The sequence below is a fragment of the Spinacia oleracea genome, chromosome 4, assembly GCF_020520425.1.
Source record: "Spinacia oleracea cultivar Varoflay chromosome 4, BTI_SOV_V1, whole genome shotgun sequence".
NCBI lineage: Eukaryota > Viridiplantae > Streptophyta > Magnoliopsida > Caryophyllales > Amaranthaceae > Spinacia > Spinacia oleracea.
Window position 1 is genome coordinate 2741364 of NC_079490.1, and position 22803 is coordinate 2764166.

The following is a 22803-nucleotide window of genomic DNA, read 5'->3' on the forward strand; positions in this document are numbered from 1 at the left end:
ACCTTAATGTGTATTCCGTATCGACCAGGGATAAGATCGTGTATTCCGTATCGACACCCTAATGTGTATTTCGGTAGCACAATCCGTTTGTACTATCTTTGTTTACTTTTTTTTTTTACTATTGACTGGGGATAAGATGTACTACCTCCGTTTCAGAAAGTTCTTTACAGTTACTATTTGTACGGAATCAATGCAATATTTAACTATTAATATATCCACTTTCGTATGTGGAAAAATTATAAAAAGTTGATATTCTGAAAATAAATACCGAGACCAATCTAACAAGATCTTACATATAACGTTTTGATGTATATAATAGTGGGAATTACGGTCAAAGTTTTTATATTTTGAACACGTATCCAAAGCGTAAAGAATTTTCAGAAACGGAGGAAGTACTCCGTATGTGGGAAATTTAGAATTTTCGACACGCTTTTGTGGTGGTCAGAATAATTTTAGGGGAAGCCCTTAAGATCATGTCCATATACTTGACTGACGACAATTTCTGAGAATGTTACTGATTTTATGTTGGTTATCAGTTGTGGAAATCTGTTGACTTTTTTCTCTTCAACTTGTGTACATAAAATACCAAAGTTGACCTAGACCGATGTTGACTTTGTAATATTCAAAAATCAGGTCAACCTGTTGAATCTGTTACTGCAGTGTGCGAAATTAAGAATCAATGTCATTCTGTCAAAAAAAAAGAATCAATGTCATTCAAATTCAAAACATTAGGATGACAAAACACAATTAAGCTAAGTATACATTATGTTGTTCGCGTTCAGTTTCACTTTTCAGTTTTTGGTTTTTTGTGTTTTGAAAGTTGTATGATTTAGATTGAATCATGAAAAATAATTATACCTATAGTACGTAATCATGTTGATTTAAAAATCGACAACAAAAAGCTGGAAATTACTTTTTGTGGTTATCATATTTTAATTTTTAGTTTTGTAAGAAACAAAAAACTGGAAGAAAAAAAAGATAACGAACGGGCCCGTAGGTCGTAGCTTTGTTGAGTGGTGCAAGAAGTCATGTAACCAAGTTAATCTTCATATAGCAGTTGTTCACTTTGTATCTTAACCACTTGGTCTGAGCTTCTAATCTCAAACTTTGGGAATGAATAAGATAATTAGTTAGCCTTTTTACCTTTGACTGGATCATGCAGAACGATAGAACTAGTCACTGTTGTCAGCACCAGACGCCTTGTTACTAAAATAAAAAAATACTGAAGTCATTTTGTAAAACTTCATCCTAGTTAAGCTCTTTATACTTGAATGATAAAATGCAAATTATTTTTTTACAGTATAATATATATAACCCTAATTAGGCCTTGTTCTTCTAAACTTTATTTGGCTGAATTGAACTGAACTGAACTGAACTTAATGGAGCTGAAGTGAACTGAACTTAATGGAGCTGAACTGAACTGAACTGAACTTAATGGAGCTGGATTGAACTGAACTGAACTTAATGGAGCTGAACTGAACTTAATGAAGCTGAACTGAAATAAACTGAACTGAAATTAATGGAGCTGAACTGAACTGAATTAAACTGAAATTAACGGAACTGCAAAAAAGTCCAAAAGAACAGGGCCTTAAAGGGATTAGCAATAATATTAACCAAAATTAACATGGTAATAAAAGTAGGTCCATATCATTAGGATTACGTAAGTGGCATAGTGGTGTGCATGTGAAGCCGAAAGATAAGTCAAGTTGTTAAACGGCTTCTACTCTTATTTTATACACTCTTTTGTTACCCTTTTTGGGAGCACCATGTGCAAATCATTCTTACTTATGCATTAATATTGATGATCTACTTATTTTAATTAATTGAAATTTACCTAAAATTTGTGTATAAAATCCACTATAATAGTTATAGCCTTATAGAGTTATAGGTTAAGTAGCATAATTACGAAATTGATGATGATTGTGAAGCCGATTTCGGTGTGGTTAAACAAAATTGTTTTTTTAACGATAAATATTGGTTGTAATGATTTGAATAAAGGTAATAAGTTATGTTCGAGAAATTTAGATAATTGTGTTGGAAGTTCTTGGTGAAATCCATATAAGTTGTTCTACTCCCTCTGTCCCTTAATACTCGACCTGTTTTGACCGGACCACGATTGCCAATGCACAACTTTGACCACCGATTTCTTTAACTACATATTATAAAAACTTATAAAAATATTAATATCTTGAAAATATATATTAGATGAAGCCAACAATATATTATATACTAACCTTTGTTTTCATATACTAGAAATAAAATAACGTCAAAGTGAATTATGTGAATAGTACAAAAAGTCAAAACAGATCGAGTATTAAGGGATAAAGAAAGTAATTTCATAATTAATAAATTGGTCGAATAAAATTGATTGAAAATCTCAAGGAAATAACCTAATCACGTAAGTTCATGCTCTGTATAAGATAAGTTTAATTAGATCACTTTACCTCTGCATTTCCCCTCCGACAACCTATTACTATGTATTTATTAGTTGTTTGTATTAGATGGTATGACTAGCGGGTTGAATTAGCGATTTGTTTAAAGTGTTTGGCAATCAGTGTTAGTTGTTTAATGTATAAAATGGCCTATTAAAGACAATTGATATAAAGTGATGCAGAGTTATGATTTTATACAATATTAGGACAAGTTTGTCACTTTACACTAATTTCTACAAACCTCTAATGCAAAAAGCTCATAAATGAGCTTTTTCAAACTTAGTTTTTTCATCTTAGAACTCCTTTCCAAAACTTTATAACACTCTTATTAGATTTTTGAAATGATCACACCTATAATTCACCTAAAAAGTTATATTTCCTTCAAATCTTTCACTACATTGTATCTTTAACGACGGGTTAAAAATCCTGTCGCAAAAGCCTTTTGTGACGGGGCTAACAACCAAACAAAGACGAGAACAACCGTCACAAATGCCTTTTATGACGGATTTTCCATTAACGACGACCATTTTTTATGACGGGTTCGCGACATGAAATCTCGTCATTAACCAACGATTATTAGAATTTCGCGACGAGATTTCCCGTCGTTAATGGTACAATTTTTTGTACTGTTTCGTAGCCAAAACACTCCCTTATATGTATTTTTTTATCCACCTTTTCCCCTAATTGATTCCTCCATGTTCTTCCCCCTTTTCTCTTTAATAATTCTTCAATTACAAACATCTTTTATTTTTTTTTGGTCAAAAACATTAGGCGTTTTGGGCATTAACAAACACTAATATGTTCCAATAGTAAAAGATTAAAACGTACACGGCATATTAACTTAAAAAAAGCTAGTGTAAAAAGGAATAAATTGACATTACATATTCTTAATAATAAATCCAAAAAAAATCAAACTTTATAAAAAGTTACAAAAAGCATAATTGAATTTGTGTTGTCCCTCTAAAACTCAAGAGGCTAACTTCTAGAGGCAAGTGTTTTGTTTTTACATTCCTAAAATAGAAATTAAAGGTGCTATTATTAGAAGTTATTTAGAAAATGTGGTTACTAATACAAGGAAACATAAACTAAAGCATCTCTAAACTAGTGTTTGCTTGCTTGCTTTTGTGTTAATTACTTCTATTATTTTTGGTGAAAAATGAAAAGATATGACTTTTGAGGAACCATTTTTGGTAAAAAGGTTAATAGGAAATTAGTAATTGAGACTTAGAAGTTAAATCATGCTATAAAAGAAAGTCCAAATAATGTTATTATCGTTTTTTTTTTTTTTTGTGTTAAATGGATATGGATACACGTACATTTCATATACATGTAAAATTCTCTCTTTGTAATTGTAATTTATAGTGTACTTACAAGTGAGGTTGAGGAGTAGCTCGATTGGTAGTTACATAGCTTCTCATGAGATCTTACAAAGCTTCAAATGAGGCAAGTAGTTGCCTCGCTTCCCATAATATCTTAATCACGAATTGCCTGTTGGTAAAATGGTGATTGAAGCTGAATTTGGTAGGGAGTACTGCATGTTTGATCTCCCGCAACAACAATTGAGAGGGGACTGAAACCTATTCACTCATAATTCGCCCCGAATCCGGATTACCCCTAACTCCCTAAGGGTGAACCGAGGGGTAACACCAAAAATAAAAAACAACTTTTTGGCTGGATGAGGCAAGTAAAATAGAACAAATGTAGTAATTGTATTGGAAATTTATGACAAATCACGGTCAGTTTTTAGTTTAAATTATGATTTGATTTCCTTCATACTAAATAGCTTTTAAGCTACATGTAAAAGATAGCTGTAGGTCAGGCTAGATTGAACCCATAAGCCTAATTAGGCCCAACCCACACCATACCCATTAGTAACGGGCCGAACGGGCCAAAGGTTTCATAATTGGGCCCAGGCCCATGTGCCATTGTTCGTTTCAGGCCGGGCAAGCCGTCGTGACTAAACTTAATTTTATTATATTTTTGCGTATTTTACTATGCCATGTCAGGCCTTGTCATGCTTTTTTTCAAAAAGATGTGACGTAGGCCCGACCCACGAATTTGTGCCAGTGTCGGGCTATGCTTTTTTCATGCCCAAGCCGGGCTTTTTTTTTTCTTTTTTTCGTGCCATCTCGACCCACAACAATATTTAGTTATAGCATGAACGTTCACCAATTTCAAAAGTGCAAAAACTGATCAAAGTAGTATTAATTTGCATACCCGACAAAACAATTTCTTGATCCGCCACTGATATTTATTAAAACTCGAAAGCAATAACATCAAACATGCTTGTAAGTTTAAGCATGTTTTTAGGAGCATGCAACAACTCTAGGTTGTCTTACTCAAAAATCATCACAATCTAGTTCGCATTTGAACCCTAAAAAGCCAAAACACATAAAGCCGAGGTTTACATAAAAAGACGATTTCGCCCTTGCTAGGCCTAGTTGCTAGAGTGCCAAATAAAACTAGGGAAGATACCCTAGAAAGTGACTCATACAACCTCAAACAAGAGTGAGGAAAAATGGCATCTAGTAAAACATACATAACTTCTGCTCAAAACCCTAATAGACAAAAGGGTTTTTCAGTACATTCGACGTTTTTAATCTTTTCGGAACTTTGTTGATGACTAACTAAAATGGTCCTTTCTCACGACTCACGAGACGTTTGCTCCAGCAAGCTCTAATTGAGCAACGGCTGCATTGATCGCGTCCAACATGTCCATCTTCCCTTTACTCAGTGCCTCGTCTATCGGTGTCCTCTCGTGGCTGAACATTTAAAACAAATAAATAACTATCATTACTCTGTTTTGCTAGACTGCAGAGAACTCTTTAGTTCAGTGTATGGTTTACTGCCCGGTTTTGTAACACGGGATACTACGGTGCAATATAGTAGGGGTGTTCATCGGTCCAAACCCGGACCAGACCGGACTAAAGACCGGAATTTTGATAATTCAAGACCCGGAGACCGGACCGGTTTAGACCAGTTGTAGACCTATTTCAATATATATTTTTTTAATTTTTCTACAAAATATGGTAAAAAAGAGAATGATATATACCAACTGTTTAAGGCTTTTTTTGGAAGGTAAAATAAAATCTCACTATATAGTAATATTACAACAAATAAAAGGAGAAAATTAAGTTTTTAAATTGTTTGTATTATGTTTTTTTGAGGAAACATCGGTCCGGTCCAAAACCCGGTTTTAAAGGTTTTAGGACCGGACGGGAACGAAGACCGGAAAATGATATTTATCGACCCGGAGACCGGACCGATTGTCTCCGATCCGGACCGGTTTTTGCACACCCCTGCAAATCTACAATATATTGTTTGAACGTTTCGAATCAGAACAGAATAAACAGGGTTTGAAGATAGTTGTACCTGTTGAGGGTTGAGACATTTGCTCCAGCCAAAATCAAAGTTTTAACCACCTAAACCAGAACAGTAAATCAGTAAATCACCTAAATATGAACATAATACAGTGAATCAGACTCCGTAATTTATCAGTACCTCGATATGGCCATTCAAACAAGCCCAATGAAGAGGTGTGTTCTTCTCATCGTTCAAAGCATTTAGATCCTGTGTTTCATTCAAAAATGACTAGATGTTCGTTGAACAAAAGATAAAAGATGTGACTTGTACAAGAACCATAACACCCTGACTCCCTCCCTGACCAGGGATAGTTACTAACTATGTTACTTGGACTCTTCATTTTACCTCAAGTACCCGTGTCGGATCCTTGACACTCGGACATGGGTCCGGACATGGGTACGGACACTGAACACTTCATGTTTGGACCAAAATCATGATTCTTTTACGCAAAATAGCCGAGTCGGACACTTGGACACGTACCCGTGTCCGACATGGGTACCCGAGTCCGAGTAAAATAGGTTACGAAATGCTGCTTCCAGGATTGACAACTAACCCCACAGACCAACACGTCTTTCCAATAAACTTTTTCCTTACTTATGTGCGCCGTACGAAGCTCCCCAAAGTGTAACTTCCATCCCAAAATTACTCCACAAAACACGCACAACTATGGATTATCTTATCATATACGGTATGTTTTTGAAAAGGAAGATACAACTTATTGGTACAGGTAAGGAAACTCTAACAAAGGCACTGGCCGGCTAATAAGACTGATCAAGAACATCAACATTTGGGAGTCTGAGACCTTGCATAAGTTGCAAGTCTTGCGAACCATTATGATGTGCTCAAACAGCCAAACTTACTGAAACATTTTGTCCAAAAAGATTAAAGAAAAGGGCAAACTAGATAGGGATGACTCAAGAGAGACTATGAGAATCATCAAACACAATTCCGCGCATGACTAATACAAAGTATTAAGGTTCATGATAAGATCTTGCAAATGAATGTTTGTAAAAGTTTTCAGGAGACTTCATCAGTTTTTAAAGTGGGTGCTAGAACCCAGCAGAATTCATCGCTGAACCATCAACCATGACTAATTTGCACCAGCTTTAAAAATTTCGTGTTAGTCCTCACAACTTTTAGTGGGAAATTGAAAGTGCCTTGAATGACAATTTTTGAATATTATCTAAATAGACTTATAGACCACTTAGCACCATAAATAACTAGTGAATAGTGATTGAACTCAAAAAAAAACAGAGTGAGTAGTGTTTTAGGTGTAATTAAATTTCAATTCTACCAAATGATCAAGCGTGCTTAGTTCCACAAATTATGTACTATATAGATGAGGCGAAATCCACTTACCACACCTTTACTTATGAGGTATTCGACAATGCCATGGTTACCATTGGCCGCTGCCATATGAAGAGCTGCATGAATTAATTAAGGAAGATGAATTAACAGACTAACCATTAAAAAGATAAAATTGAGACAGAGTATGACAAGAATTTAGTAGTAGAGTCGACTATCAATCACTTGATTTGAAACGATAAGTCACTAATAAATCACAATGTTGGTCAGATTTTCCTTAATCTTAAAGGTGGAAACACATACGTTTTATTGCCAAAAAGTATATGGAAAAATGAAGAGTAGAAGATAGTAAAAGGATCTAAAACATTGCATCTTGTTCGACAAAAAAAATGCAACTTTAGGGTGGAGCCACCCTGTAACATAATCATAGGCTAATGACACTTGAGTCTATATGGATGGCCTCCCACACCATCACATGCAACAGCATAGCATCAATCATCACAAGGAAACGCGGTGCGCCGCCCTTGGCGGTAAGGTCGTTGGGCACCATCGGACAACGTGGTGCACCATCGGAAAAAGGGTCGTGTGGGTCAATGACGCATCGGAGTGCATCGGGATGCACTACCATGGGCAGGCAACAAGATGGGCAGCAGAAGTGTGTCTGGACAAGAGGAGTGGCAAGGCGCGCATACCCCCTATAGAGCTTTATATTGAATTAGCCATAAATTTCCAGTAAACACCCACGTGATAGTAACATAATAATTGGCTGGTTCGGAGACCAAATAAAGTCTAATGGAGCTATAACTTGGGGTCCCACCTGTTTTACCCCAATGAAGATTAAGGCCGGACCGGATCAGGCTGAGAATGACTCGTTTAGCAGCACGCCGTCTCGGATGGGAGTGCTCTAGGATGGACTTGCGCATTCAACCATGGATGAGTGTGGAAGGTTCTAGATTGGACTAGTCTAGAACACTCTTGTGTAAAAGCCTCCATATATCTAGGGGTTCCTAAGAAGGTAGGAACAATCTAGAATGTTGTAGGCTTTTCTTGTAAAGATGTATATAGAATGTTCTACAGATGGGGATGGTGGTTTATAAAGGCAAACAAGGATCATTTGTACATTCATAGAGTTTCCAATACAAGAAACCATTCACATAAGAAATTTAATCTTACTTCCTACTTAGAGTGATCAAGGAAACCCACGACACTAAGTGTGTCATTCGAGTGAGCGAGCATACGAGTGAGGGACTTGTGTGCTAGCTAATCGAAGATATTTCTAGCGCTAAGGAATCGTGCTACGAAGTAAACATAGACATTACGCATTGTGCCATCGTTGGAGAAAGCTTGACTCGTCTAAACATCAAGACTTGCAGAGTGACGCACAAGCAAGAAAAATAGGCAAAATGGTCAATACATGATAAGAGTTATACTGAAGGTACAAATAACGGGATGATAAGTTCATGGGTTGGTCCTCAACATTCAATGCATCAATGTAACATAGCCATGGAACACGTGTATATCAGTATATGCATGATAATTGCCAACTCAAGGAACACAACTTAAGGATTAGTATACAATCCTGTACCGTATAACCAAATGGTCAATACAAAAGGCAAAGTAATGGCCAATAAGATCATTCTCACATTTACTTTCTACTGTATATTCTGGTTGTTTGTCACAAAAAATATTTCTTTTAAGATTTGAATTTGCCAGCAAAATTATAAACGGTTGTTTCTCGCAAAATTAGACATATAAAAGGTCTGCTTTGAAAATTTTGTCTTTATTTAAAGACTAACCGAAAAGCGGAATGTAATTCATCTCATAACCAACCAGCAACAACGCCAAAGAGAGGGAGAGAGTGAGTAAGAGGAGAAAGAAAATATACGGAGTGGAAAAGACAATGTAAAAATCATCATCAGAATCCAAGTCAGAATCAAATTCATCATCAGTAGTATTATGATGAAAAGAAGGAATATTCTTGGAAATATAACTTATTTCGCATCTTCTTTCCATGTTTCTTTCTTTCCCTCTTTTCTTGGAAAGATGGGTAGCCTAAAAACATTGGCAAGAGTACACTAAAGGTATAAAAGCATTTAAATCAAACAACCAACGGAGTTCATGGTTTGGTCCTCAATAGTCAATGTAATTTAAGCATGGAACACGTGTATATGCATGATAATTGCCAACTCGACTACTCGAGGAACATAACTTATGGAATAGTATACAATCCTTTACTGACACTTAAAATCAAATAGTCAATACAAAAGGCATAGTAATGGCCAAAAAGATTTTCTGATTAATCAAAAGTTTATAGCACCATTTTCACAATATAACAAAGAGTCAAATACGGAGTAGTATTGTTTGTTAATGTTGGCATGTTGCAACTAAATAGTGATACAAACGGTCCAGTAAAAAGAACTAACATATATAATTGACCTCGCATAACAACAACGCAAGTAGAAGAAAGCAGAACAAGTCAGTTGAAGGCATCAAACCTGTTCGCCCTTGAGAATCTTTAGCATCAAGAGAGACTCCACCAGATGCTAGCCCTTTTAGATCCTCAAGATCATCGTATCTAGCAGCCTAAGCAGTAGAATAAAGATAAGTGATTTAGAGCAAAACTAATTCTTTATCATTGATTCCTTGGAACAAAACCTGCCATATCATAGTAGAAATTGTAGTAGCCTTTGTGGAATTTGATCCTACTTTAACTAATTTACTCCAATTTCCCCTCATTTCTATACATGATGAGGAGACGAGAATGGATGATGTTGGTAAAAGGGGTTAATTAAAAAAAACACAAGAATTCAGCAGCATATTAATCGATGAGCTCTCATACTAACAACCCCACAAAATAATTAACACCAATTACTTTGAACAACATAATTTTAGTATAATCACTTCTATAATCCATAAGTTTATTAAAAAGATTACCAAAATCCAGCAAAAGATTCTTCATTTATATAAATAAATTTGAAGGGTACAAATAATTCCCAGATGGGTTTCAAATTCATAATAGTTTGTCATGATTAGATAAATAAAACATGATAATTATCAGTTAATAATCTTGGCTTGAAATATAGGGATTAAGAAATTAATTCATGGAAATAATCAAATAAATAAATAATTGATAGTTTTATCATAGAAGAAAGTAATTACCTCAAGTAAGGCCTCAGCTTGCTCCACCATCTCCGGTGAAATCTCAGCCGCCGGAGTAGCTTCGGCGCCCATTTTTGTGGTCCCTCAAAATTTACAGAGAAAAGAGGAAAATAGAGAAGAGAGGTTTTGCGAGTTGTGTGGTGAACTCAAACTTTGTTCTTTTACAATGGGCTTTACAATTACCCATATTTTTGGGTATTAAATGGGCCTTTTGGTGGATCTTGGGTTTTAAAACGAATACAATAGTACTCCATATTAAAGACCCGATGGGTATATGCACAAAATAATACGAAGTAGTTATAGACCCGGTAAAACTGATCCGAATCTAATAATCCGATTTAAGACCTAGCAAAACTAATCCGCATACTATAAAAGCTCAAAATTTCCACAATTTTGTTTTCCTTTTGGGTAGAGAGAGCTACAAAACGCAAACAATGTAGACCGATCTCTTGTCTTAACACTTTAAGACTTTACAACTAAGCTGGTTGACATCCATAAATTTTCAACTTATACTCCAAACAACACAAAATTGAGCAAACAAAGTTGTATCATATTTAATTAACCGAATTTTAAAACAAGTTCAACCTTAACCACAATGACTATGAGCGATAAAAGAGATAAATTTCTATGTACAATCTACCGATTGTACCGTGCAAGGAGTTTTCATACCGCCATGGCTCCGTGACAATAACTACCGATTGTATTTTTTTAAAGGTGTCTCTTTAAGTCTGTTTATATATTAAAGCATATAGTAAATGATAATATTTTCCACTTGTCTTTTCTGTATCTTTCTCTTCATTTACCCACTTTACCAACCCATATGAACAATTTACCCCTACACTATTAATAGAGTAAAGTTTACGTTACCAAAAAATAAAGTAATTTTTTTTATAAGAGACGATCTTTTAGGGACGGGATGATAGTGGACACTTCACACATTCACACTTCACACAATCACACTAAGGCAAGCCCAAGTCACAATTTGCACCACATCCACAACCAAACAAATCAACCCCTATAATTTCCACGTGTCATGCCACAAACAGGTGGATCCATCAAGAAATGACACAACCAAAAACCCCAATATTTTTGGAGCAACAAGTCATTCAAAAATCAAAATAATTTACCCATTTTCAAAAATTGAAAAAAAAAATTAAAAAACATGGACCAATATTTATATCAACCACACCATTTCCAATTTGTTTTTTTAATTATTCCCTCACAAAATCAAAAAAAGGGAAGGGGCATTTTTCCATTCAAAAGGTCTTGCGCGCACAAGGTGTATAATAAATTTATTGTACACCAAGATAACTTTTATGCATTTTTTTTGTAACTTTAACTTATTTTTCTGTAACTTTTATATTATAAAAATTAAAAAGTTAATAGATAAACATTTTAAAGGGTTAAATGATTAATTTATACATTATTAGTGATTTTGAAGAAATAATTTTTATTCAAATGAAAAAATTTATCATTAAAAAATAGATAATTTTTACACATATAAAGGTAACTTTTAAGCATTTTGAGTCAACTTTTACTCCGGTATACAATATTTATTGTACACCCATTATAAATAAGAATTTGTGTTTTCCTCTTCTCCCTCATCCACTTTTTCTCTGTCAATAATTTTTTTTTTTTTTTGGGGCAGAATCCTGAAAAAGTATAAGAATTATCCCATCTTTGATTCTCTCTTCTTCCCCCTCCTTATTAGTTTCTTCCTTGGGGGATTCCCTTTTTATTTTTACCCCCCATTTTTCTCTCTCCATTTTTTTCTAATTTGAATCCTCCATAGTTTTAGCAATGACTTCACTCACCGCCTTTGTCGACGAACACCTTACTGCCGATCTCATCAATAACAATCAGGTAAACTAATTGAACCCTGATTCTTTAATTTTATTTTTGTAATGTTAAGTAGATCTTATTGGTTTTACTTGATTTTGATATGTGGGTTATTCGATTTATTAGGGTTTCATGTTTGAAATTGACGCAGTTTGAGGATATGAGGTTATTGTTTTGATTTCGGGTTCTGGGTCGTCGATTTATCAGGGTTTCATGTTTGAAATTGATCCCAAATTTGAGGATAGCAGGTTATTGTTTTGATTTTGGGTTCTTGGTCATTGATTTATTAGGGTTTCATGAGGGAAATTCATTTCTGTTTCGGGATTTGAGATTATTAGTTGATTTTAGCTTCTGGGTGATTGAAAAATGAGGGTTTCTTGGCTGGAATTGATCCCAATTTGGGGATTTGAGGTAGTTTATTTGATTTTGGCTTCTTGTAATTGATGAAACTAGGGTTTCTTGTCTGAAATTGACCCTGTAGTTTATTTCTTATTTTTGCTTCTGGGTGATTGAAAAATGAGGGTTTCTTGTCTCAAATTGATCCCAATTTGGGGATTTGAGGTAGTTTATTTGATTTTAGCTTATGGTCATTGATTGATCAAATATTTCTTGTCCGAGTTGATCAAGAGTTGGGGATTTGGTTTGATTTAATCAGCATTTGTTGATTTCTTTGTTGGTATTTGATTGGAACAGGGGAAAATGAAGGAGGAGGAGAGCGAAGAAGTTGAAAGGGGCGAAGTTAGTGCTGTGGTGATTCATGATGGTGTATGTGCCATTTGTTTGGATGATATTGAGCTTCAAGAAACTGCCCTTGTTAAAGGTTGCGAGCATGTTTACTGGTTTGTCTCGTCCTTTTTGTTTTCCTAAGACTTACATTTGGTCTATTAATTCGTTTTTATAGCATTTGATTGAGTGATTGTCGTGTTTTTGCTGTTCTTCCGATATTTGGTCACATGTTGAACGTCTCTTATGCAAATTTGCATTTTGGGAGAATTCGTGCGATTATAATTATCTTATCAAGTGTTATTGATTTGGGGCAAGAACGAAAATATGTCATCACATTGCATTGTTAATTGAACATATTCATCAGGTTAACATGAGAAGCTAGATTAGGTGATTCTAACGTAAATCTATTCTTTGACTGCTGTAAAAGGAAGGCATTATTACTTGTGCGCTTGATTAGAGGGGTTATTGGAGCAAAGAATCTGTTTCTTTTGTTGTGTAACTAACTACTCCATATTTTTTAACTGCTATGGAAGGAAAGCTTGCCATACTTCATACTTGTAGACTTGACATGGGAGATGTGGGATAAAATGTGGCACGTTTACTTGTGGTTAGATGTTAATGATTATTTTAGTGCTTAGTTTGATGATGAGCTCGGAATCAAAGGAATTTAGCAGTTCTGGTTCTGGTTCTGGTTCTCACCTGAATATACAATGTTAGTTCATGAGCAGTATCACAAGTGTGTCCTTATCATGGGGCTTGTTGAGCGCAGCCAAAATATATTCTGACACTTTTTTTATGTCATCTAAGTAGCTCTTGTAGTAGAAGCTAAAGGGCATATTTTCTTTCGCTTGCATAGATAAGTTTATCAGAAGTTCTATTAAATCCTTTAGAATTTAATTGTGTGGCAAAGTTATTTGGAATGGGTAGAACTGTTGTTGGATTCCAATCCAAAGTCTTTTGAAGGAAATGTTAATCTTATTTATTATGATCATGAATGGAATAAAATAATGGTGTGCTTTTCTTTCCATTACTTGAGTAAATCAGGAATGTTATTGATGCTTTTTTTGTTTCTTTTTCAGTGTGAACTGCATCCTGCAATGGGCGACATATCATGAGAATCCTAAATGCCCACAGTGCAAAAATCCATTTGAATCTCTTAGTGTTCATCGTTCACTCGATGGAAAGTACGTCTTTGATCTCTTCTCTTTGTTTGGAAATTTCCTTTCATCTTCACTTCCCTTTTAAAAGGGTATAAAAGAACATAAAAGCGGAAGTATAGGTATAGATATTTACTTCTCCCCTTCATTTATAGCGCACCTGATTTGCTACTTTATCAAAAAAAAAAATCTGCCATTGTTGATATACTCCGTAGTGTTGAAGGATTCATCATGTGCATTTTGCTTATGTATAGTGGTACTCTTCATCTTGCAGCTTGCACGACTACATGCTTGAAGAAAGTGTATGCTTGCTTGTGAGAGCCTCATGGTTTACACCTTTGGTTGTCGAACATCAAGATGACTTTTATGACGAACTGGAGGATATTTTGTACTACCAATACCAGTATCAATATGAATATGAGCATCTCAATGATGAAGATATTGAGGATGATTACTTTCACAACTCACCAAGCCTCCGCATTGGCAACCGTAGGTGGGGCGATAATGGATACGTAAGGGCGGGTCGCCTAGAGGCCCGACCGGTCCCTAGGTCAAACCCGCAAAACACCGGTGCTAGTTCATCCCGTCAGAGGAAACAGAAAGAAGTGGTGGAGAAAGATGTGGATAATGTCGGGTCTTCTTCTGATTCGTCTAAGAAGAAAGAGGTTGGAAAAGAGCTGGTTGGGCGCCGTGCCAAGAGGGCACTGAAGCGCGAGGCTGCTGACAAGGCGGCTGCGGCGAAACATCAACAGCATTTGGTTAGGTTAGGTAGGAGTATTTGATGATATGGGGGTGGCAATTCGGGTCAATGGGTCAGTTTCGGGTCTACGGGTCAGGTTTGGCACCCCTTGTACAGTATCTTTCGTCTCTTAATTTCCGCGTTGTAAAAATAACGGCACCATAGCTGACTGACTGGTTCTGTTTTAGTTTAAGAATTGTATACTCTGCTAAGTAGTAGATAACCTTAGTTATCATCATCATAACCCATTTATTTCTGGGTTGGAACTTCTTCAAGAAAGCTATTGCAACAACCTTTGAACTTGGTTCTTGTGAATTCTTTTGATTTGTTCATGTAAATACATTTATTGACCGCGTTTCTGTAAATATTTTGACTCTTTTTCTTTCCTCTCTTTATTTTTTCAGGTATCTACAAATCCTCTTTTGTGGAATCATGTTGTTGAACAATCTTTCATTTGCTTAGATAAGATTATGCTTTTTGATATGATCACATTTGCTAGGTTATTTCTCTGCGCACACTATTTTTGACTAGTTACCAGGTGAAACTAAAGATAGCTGACCCGACACGAAAAAGCCCAGCCTGATATCGGCACAAAAAAAGCACGGTCTGGCACGAAGCCGTGGGCCGGGCTTGGGCCACATTTTTTTGGAAAAAGCACGGCAAGACAAAGCACACTAAATTTAGTAAAATTGGGCTTATACACGACAGCCCGGCAATAGCCCATGGACCTGGGCCCTGTTTTGAACTTTTCAGCTCGCCGGACACTATGTAGGGTGGCCTAGCATGGGAACGACCCGCCACGACAACCTATGGGTCTGGGTCTGTTTTGAACTTTTCAGCCCGGCCCGACACAATGCAGAGTGGCCTGACTTCGGCCCGACCCACGGCCATCTTTAGGTGAAACTCCATCCCTACGAGAACCATGTTTGACCGGCGTTTGGTGATGGTGGACGGTGGTTGTTCAATCGTATTCGATCATAATTAGTCAAATGACTGCATGGCTATTTACATATAGCTAATCTGAATGATTTGTGAGAATGAGAACATCATTAGTTTCCTAACCATGTATTAAAAAACAGATATTTTGTTGTATTATTTCTTGGTGAATGAATTGACCTATTTGCTTGCCTTGCAACTCAGGAAAGTGGTAGCTAACAAAATAAATTGAATTGTGAAAGGAGTTGCAATCAAAAACCCTAGAATTCAATAAGTGGGACATCCCCCCAATTTGCTTTCAGTGGAGAGGGAGGCCTCATCACTAAAGAAGAAGTGGAAGCTGCATTGTCAAGCAAAGCAAAGGTCCTTTCTCTTCTTCATCTCTTCCTCTACTTTTAAATATCATTATCTTCTATATATGACCAAGCACATACTAACCATAATCATCTCAAAGATGAGAAAAAAGATCCAATTTTGAGTACATGTTTTACCTATAATTAGTAGTTAATTTTGAAAAACATATGGAGATTGGATAAGATCATAAGAGATAATTAGATAAAGATGTGGTTATTTTGGGTGGTGATTTGGGTTAAATTGGGTCGAATTCAGGTCAATCGGGTTCAGTTCAGGTCGGGTTCATTAAGAGTTGGGAAAATCTAACACGACACGAAACGGACACGAAAAAAGCGGGTTAGTGTCAAGGTTTTTACGACCTGTTTAGTTAAACGGATCAACACGATAAGACACGTTTAATTAAATGGGTTGGGTTAGTGTTGAGATTCTCAACACGAAACTGACATGAATTAAACCGTTTAAGAAAAAACAACCAATAATTTGATGTATTGGGTTATGAAATTTATAATGGAGCCAATTATATCGAAAAAACACGACAACACGACACGAACCGAACACGAGAAAAACGGGTTGGTATTAAGAGTTTTCGACACGATTAGTTAAACGGGTCTAAACGGCACAACACGTTTATTAAAAGGGCCAAATTAGTGTTGAGCTTTTCCAACCCCTTTATATTCGACACGGACACGAACACGACCCGACACGACACATTTGCCAACTCTAGCTTCATATTTCTCTCATGAACTTCAGGTCGGGTTCAAGTCGAGTTATCGGTAAAGTGTCAAGGATTGCTAGCTCTAGGTTATTATGATTGCAACCCTAAAAAAAAAAAAGGAATGACATTATATTCCTTTATAACATCATTATCATAGATGCATTCATTTATTTTTCTCCAATTCCACCTACTACTACCTTTCACCCACCTCAACTTGCTCAAATTCCTTCCATTCCACTGTTCATCCAAAATTCTTCTCTGTCTTTTTCTACTGAATTGTTTTATGCTTTGTCTTGAGTTCACTTCAAGTTGTTCTGTTCATACCTTTAAGAATCACCCAACTTTCTTACAACACTTAAAACAGAGTTTTTTTTTCTTATTTTAGTTAACTAATTAGCTTCTTCATAATCAAATCAAAATACTCTCTATTTTTTTTTTGTGTTAGCACCCGGTTCACCCTTAGGGCTAATCCGGATTCGGGGCGAGTTCTGGGTGGTTAGGTTCCAATCCCCTCCCAATTGTTATTGCGGACGAGTTCTCCCTACCAAGTTCAGCCCCAATTATCACCACTGAACCAACAGGCAATTGGTATCAAAATACTCTCTATAAAAAGCTTAACTTTTCTTTCACAAGTCTTTCCTTTTATAGTTTATCTGATTGAGAAAATGTTACATGATCCAAATCCATAAACATCAACCCAACTTTTTTTTAACCCTTTCTTCATCATGGATCAATTCGAATCATCATCAGGAAAGCTAGAAATCTTCATCCACCATGCTAGAAACATACACAACATATGCATCTATGATAACCAAGATGTTTACTCAAAATTCTCACTTACCTACAACCCGGATGAAATGGTTTCGACCCGGGTTGTTTTAGGAGGAGGTAAGAACCCGGAATTCGAGGAGAAGTTAGAGTTGTCTGTTAAGCAAATCGATTCAGTCCTCAAATGTGAGATTTGGATGTTGAGTAGGGTAAGAAACCTGTTGGAAGATCAACTTTTAGGGTTCTCTTTGGTACCGATTCCTTTGATTATTAACCAAGGTGGGAAAATAAGTTGTCAGAATTTCAGTCTTTCTTCAACCGATCTCTTTCATTCCCCTGCTGGAACTGTTCAGTTAAGTCTTTCATTATCAGAGAATTTCTCCTCTGTTTTTTCATCTGCGAATAACCTTAATTCGTCTATTTCTTCTGAAGTGGTTCTACTTGACCCGAATGATGATTATTCTAGTGTTCAGTTTCCTGATATAAGTGCAGTGAAAGAAGATCAGGTTATGGTTGCTGAGTATTTCAATTCGAATACCCGTTCTTTTGGGTCGTTTTTACATCTCGGGTCGGATTTAAAAGCCGGGTTTGATTACGAAATGGCCGGAAATTCTTCGGAAGAGAACGATCACGAACACGAACAAGAACACGAGAATCGGGATTCCGGGATTTTGAGCTCTACAACAAGTATAAGTGATGATCAACCTGAAACAGGGGAGAAACAGAGTGAGGTAGATGGTGAGACTAGAAATGGGGGGAAAATCAATGAAATAGATGATTGTACGGGTGAAAGTTCGGGTTATGGGAACCCGGGCCGGGTTTTTTCGGGTCAGGGAGAGGTGGAGCAGTCAGCAATGCAGCAGCAGATTGTGGATATGTATATGAAGAGTATGCAGCAATTTACAGAGTCTTTGGCAAATATGAAGCTGCCCATGGATCTTGATCCGGGCCCCGGTACGGGTACGGGTACGGGTAATGAAGGTCCAGGGAATGTGATCCGGGTTATGGAAAGGGGAAATGATTTGGATGTTGAAAACAAGAAGAAAGATGGTTCAAGAGTGTTTTATGGTAGCCGGGCTTTTTTTTGAAAATGGCAAAAAGATCTTCGAAGAAATTATTAGATGGTTCTAGATAACGTGAAAAACGGTTGAAATTGTACTCGGATCTAGTGAAAGTCAAAGATATTTGATGGTTCGAGACGTGGATTTCAACTAACTTACTCGGTAAAGTGTTGAGAGGTAACCTGGTACCAAAGATCTGGATCGAATCACGTCTACATCATTTGACTCTTCTTCGAACCGAAAAGAATCCAGTGAAAGATAGAGAATTCATGTGTTATGTTGAGTTAGTGACATGGTTAGTGAGTACTTGTGCCAAGGAGGAGGTAAGTTTTGATTGAACTTGAAACAATGTACGTAATCTAGATATATCAGCCTAGATTTTACTTGTGTATTCGGTCTCTGTCGTGAGTCGTGAGACTTGCTACCTTTCTAAATTTCAATCAAGTTATTGTATTTAAATGTTATGGTTAAGGCGTGAAATGTAAAATTGCTTACATGTAACACATTTAAAACGTTTTCTACATACACCCGAAACAAGTAGTTGTTACAAAAAAAACCTTTTCCCTTCTAGAAATTTAACTAATTTAACGGTTTAATGAGCATTGATTTCAAATATATTGGCTTTATTAATTTATTTTTTAATGTTTTATTATTGGTGGGTTATCCATCCATTGAATATGTAGCAATGTTCATCTTCAAGTTTAAGCAACAAATTTTATGCTTTGGATGATGAACACTATGTAATGTGAGTCAATCATGAACATGGATAACAAAAAGGCAAATGAAGTGTGGCTTTTTGTGATTTTGTGTAGATTTACTTTTTAGAAGTTTCATTATTGTGTTAAGGTAGTGGAACAAAAAGCAAATTGATTGATAAGAGGAATAGGATGGGAATTTTGAAGCATGTTTTTGCACCTAACTCCCTCAAAACCTATTCTCTTCTAATTACTGGACAGGTCGGTTTAAGGTCGGTGTTGGCTAAAAGTGTGTAGTTATAAAAGCAGTTACTTTAAAATAAGTTGATGTTGGATGAGTCAATAAACCAGCATGAATGAAGAAGAAGAAGAAAGACAAAGGCGAGTACATATGAACAAGAAGATACAAATACAATTTATTATATCATAACTATTTTAGTTTCAAAATTATTGCACTATAATTTCGACCTTATATTGACTATGAAAAACAGAATTTCTTCCCAATAAATGTTCCTTTAAATTGACCTTAAACTTAACGAGTGAACATTGTGTTACTAGCTAATAACCAAGCCTAGGTATGATACAAAAATATAATAATATGGACGATAGAGTATATTCATCACTTTTTGTTTCTAGTTTTTCTTTTTCTAGAAAAGTAAAGGCAACAAAATTACGAAGTAATAACAATTTTTTTTTACAAAAAATAATTAATCAATTACCCCATTTTTATATTAATTTAACAAATTCAACTCAAATCTTCTAAAATTACGTGTCAGTCAAATTGTAAAACATAAAAGGGAAAAGAAAAAAAAGAAAAAAAGAAAAGAAAAGAAGAGAGTGCATGTTAGATGATTAGATCAATGTGTTATTGGGCTTTGTATTTCCATAGGTACATAAAATAATCACATACTCCATAATTGCATGTGATGGGCCAGCAGCTTGGGCCTTGGGCTGAATTATTGCAACATCATGAGCAATTCAGCGGACATCACAAAGTCACCACTAGATTTAATAATTATCATTAGATAAATATTTTTAATATATTATGAAACTAGAAATAAATCAATAGTACACAATAAAATTAGAAAATAATCAAGAAATACAATTTGAATTAGGAAATAAATCACGAATATCACATTTCATTGCCCACGTAGTTCTTCAGAAGTTCCTAAGCAATGTTTGATATAGAAGTATACAAATTTGTACTAAATCCGTTTCATAACGATGTTTCAGTTCAAAATTTTGAATTTACTCATAATTGAAGATAATTTTCTACTTCCTCCGTTCCGAAAATATCGCACTATAAATGACTTTTACTCCTCCAATCATTACTTTGACTCTTAATATCTCAAATCGTGTGCAAGAAAAAATTATAAGAAATTAATATTTAGAAAATATATATCGATACGAATCTAACATGACCCCACATGACTAAAATTTTCTTACGTACGAATCACAAAAAAAAGGCAAAAGTCGTAGTGTGAATAGTGTAAACAACAAATGGTGCAATATTTCCGGAACGAAGGAAGTATATTCTTTCCAATACATTAGAAAAATTTATATTTATTTAAGGTCTTGTTCAATAAAAATTATATTTATTTACGTACGAATCACAAAAAAAAGGCCAAAGTCATAGTGTGAATAGTGTAAACAACAAATGGTGCGATATTTCGGAACGAAGGAAGTATATTCTTTCCAATACATAAGAAAAAATTATATTTATTTAAGGTCTTGTTTAATTCGTCTTAATAATGTCAAAAATATTGGAGAGAAAAATTATACTTCGTTTAATATATGTTCATTGACAAACATGGAAAATAGAAACTGAAACATTATTATGGAATGGAAAAAGTATATATCAATAATAAACTTGCAAGTAATTATAAAGTGTGTAACTAAAAAATTACTCAAAATGTACTTGAGATGCTCCTTTTTCTCTCTTGTCAATATTATCCATTGAAAGTCAGTGTTTCTCCTAAATACTTAAAGTGGAAGTTTATCCACCCAGTATAGTTGTATAAGTTTAGTTAAGTTCAAATTGAATGATTAAAACTCGCATATTTAGTTAGAATGAAAATTTCTTTATGGATTGCATTGTTTGTGTTACGTACATTATGTGAACATGATGAATTATTTCGAGACTGACTATGCTAAAATATGGAGAAATTTATATTTCGTGTCTCATTATTCATAGGTAAATACCTCTATTTACCGTGCAAGGAAAAAATCTTACGCATCGTAGGCTTTCCGATTTTCATAGACTTCTATCACATAGCTAACTTATCACCTCAGATATTTATCAACTAGCATATCCTCACTTGTTTTACTCAATTGTAATGGCAGTAACACCAACGATACGATTACAGAAGTAAATTGATATGCACATTCAGTGTTTTGCTTCAATTTTCCATCTTCAATATTAGCGATGGATCAACTTGATGAACTGAAACTGTCTTCACGATTAAAAACCTAGTTAAATTAGGTCATTCAATAAACAAAATTGGTGGAGAAATTTCATTGTTGAAAGACAAAGTAAATTAGATTTTCGATCAAATTTCTTTGGTGGAGATATATCATGGTTGAAAAGCCAGGTAGATTAGGTTTTTTTTTATCAATTTCTTTGGTGGAGGAATTTCATGGGTAAATACCTAGACGACCAAGTAAGAAATTGTTTTGAGTAAATGAACACTTGAAATGAAAGAAGGTTAAACTCTTTCCCAAACTTATTACCATTGATCACGAATGCTTATTGATTTTCCTTATCGGTTTATTATGTTCTTTAGAAAATTCCATTTTCAATCTAATTTACTTTTGATAATTCCCCACTCTTTTACTTTTCCCAAGATGTTAGTATTCTCGATCTCCACTTCTTTTCATTCATTTTCTATCTTAATATTAAAATGATCATGCATGCATGTACCGTTGATTTAAGAAACACACCATCCATCCATTTCGCTTAGGAAATCGAGAGGATACCATCCACGGTCCTCTGACCACCACATGGGTCCACTTTTTTCCAAGAAAATGTTGTTTTGAGACTCATTTTTTGAATAACTTCATGCTTCACTTGGTTTCAGTTTAAATGTTCTGAAAAAATGAAGGGGCATTGAACTAAAGAAAATTTTATGTACCCCTTTCTCAAACACACTTAAAGACGCACATTTATAGTGTACAGTATATAACGTCATATTTATGAACAATAATCTTTCAGCTCAAAATTTGATAGAATTAAATTTCATATACGCAGACAACGCCTATATTTCCGCGAAAATAATCCAGCGAAACTTTCAAAAGTATCTACAGTATACCCGCGCATTTTCTATATGTAGTAATAAAATCAATCGTTATTTGTTTCTATGAAGATTTATTGCTTAACATATCAGTGCATGCAGATTAACCAATTGTTGCAGTGTAAATACCATATATATGATTTGACAGTTCAACCCGAACTTCATTCAGAATACTTATAACTTTAGTCCTCACTACATAACTATAACTTCAATTACGTAAAAAATGTACTTAAAAATGATAAATAACGAAGTTCTTATTCACAA

At 35.2% G+C, this 22803-nt stretch overlaps 3 protein-coding genes across 3 annotated transcripts; 2 read left to right on the forward strand and 1 right to left on the reverse strand.

Moving 5' to 3' along the window:
* Positions 1 to 4778: 4778 nt before the first annotated feature.
* On the reverse strand, positions 4779 to 10418 carry LOC110783310 (uncharacterized). Its single transcript, XM_021987636.2, has 6 exons — positions 10260 to 10418; positions 9596 to 9683; positions 7155 to 7219; positions 5934 to 6002; positions 5805 to 5854; positions 4779 to 5194 (listed from the first exon to the last, which is right to left on the reverse strand). Exons 1-6 carry the CDS (start codon positions 10329 to 10331, stop codon positions 5083 to 5085), a joined length of 456 nt encoding a protein of 151 aa, XP_021843328.1. The 5' UTR covers positions 10332 to 10418; the 3' UTR covers positions 4779 to 5082.
* A 1449-nt stretch (positions 10419 to 11867) lies between these two features.
* LOC110783311 (uncharacterized) lies at positions 11868 to 15115 on the forward strand. The gene is made up of 4 exons (XM_021987637.2): positions 11868 to 12122; positions 12792 to 12937; positions 13904 to 14008; positions 14256 to 15115. Exons 1-4 carry the CDS (start codon positions 12060 to 12062, stop codon positions 14761 to 14763), a joined length of 822 nt encoding a protein of 273 aa, XP_021843329.1. The 5' UTR covers positions 11868 to 12059; the 3' UTR covers positions 14764 to 15115.
* Positions 15116 to 16907: 1792 nt separating this feature from the next.
* On the forward strand, positions 16908 to 19167 carry LOC110783312 (uncharacterized). The gene has a single exon (XM_021987638.2). It carries the CDS (start codon positions 17451 to 17453, stop codon positions 18579 to 18581), a length of 1131 nt encoding a protein of 376 aa, XP_021843330.1. The 5' UTR covers positions 16908 to 17450; the 3' UTR covers positions 18582 to 19167.
* The last annotated feature ends 3636 nt before the right edge of the window (positions 19168 to 22803 follow it).

What these genes read in the sequence shown, in the direction of transcription:
- LOC110783311 (XM_021987637.2), top strand. Translation starts at nt 12,060, where the DNA reads ATGACTTCACTCACCGCCTTTGTCGACGAACACCTTACTGCCGATCTC. An exon ending in GGTTGCGAGCATGTTTACTG is followed by an intron (nt 12,938 to 13,903) that starts GTTTGTCTCGTC and finishes TTTCTTTTTCAG; the next exon opens with TGTGAACTGCATCCTGCAAT. An exon ending in CATCGTTCACTCGATGGAAA is followed by an intron (nt 14,009 to 14,255) that starts GTACGTCTTTGA and finishes TTCATCTTGCAG; the next exon opens with CTTGCACGACTACATGCTTG.
- LOC110783310 (XM_021987636.2), bottom strand. Translation starts at nt 10,331, where the DNA reads ATGGGCGCCGAAGCTACTCCGGCGGCTGAGATTTCACCGGAGATGGTG. An exon ending in AAGCTGAGGCCTTACTTGAG is followed by an intron (nt 9,684 to 10,259) that starts GTAATTACTTTC and finishes TCTACTGCTTAG; the next exon opens with GCTGCTAGATACGATGATCT. An exon ending in AATGTCTCAACCCTCAACAG is followed by an intron (nt 5,195 to 5,804) that starts GTACAACTATCT and finishes TTAAATGTTCAG; the next exon opens with CCACGAGAGGACACCGATAG.
- LOC110783312 (XM_021987638.2), top strand. Translation starts at nt 17,451, where the DNA reads ATGGATCAATTCGAATCATCATCAGGAAAGCTAGAAATCTTCATCCAC.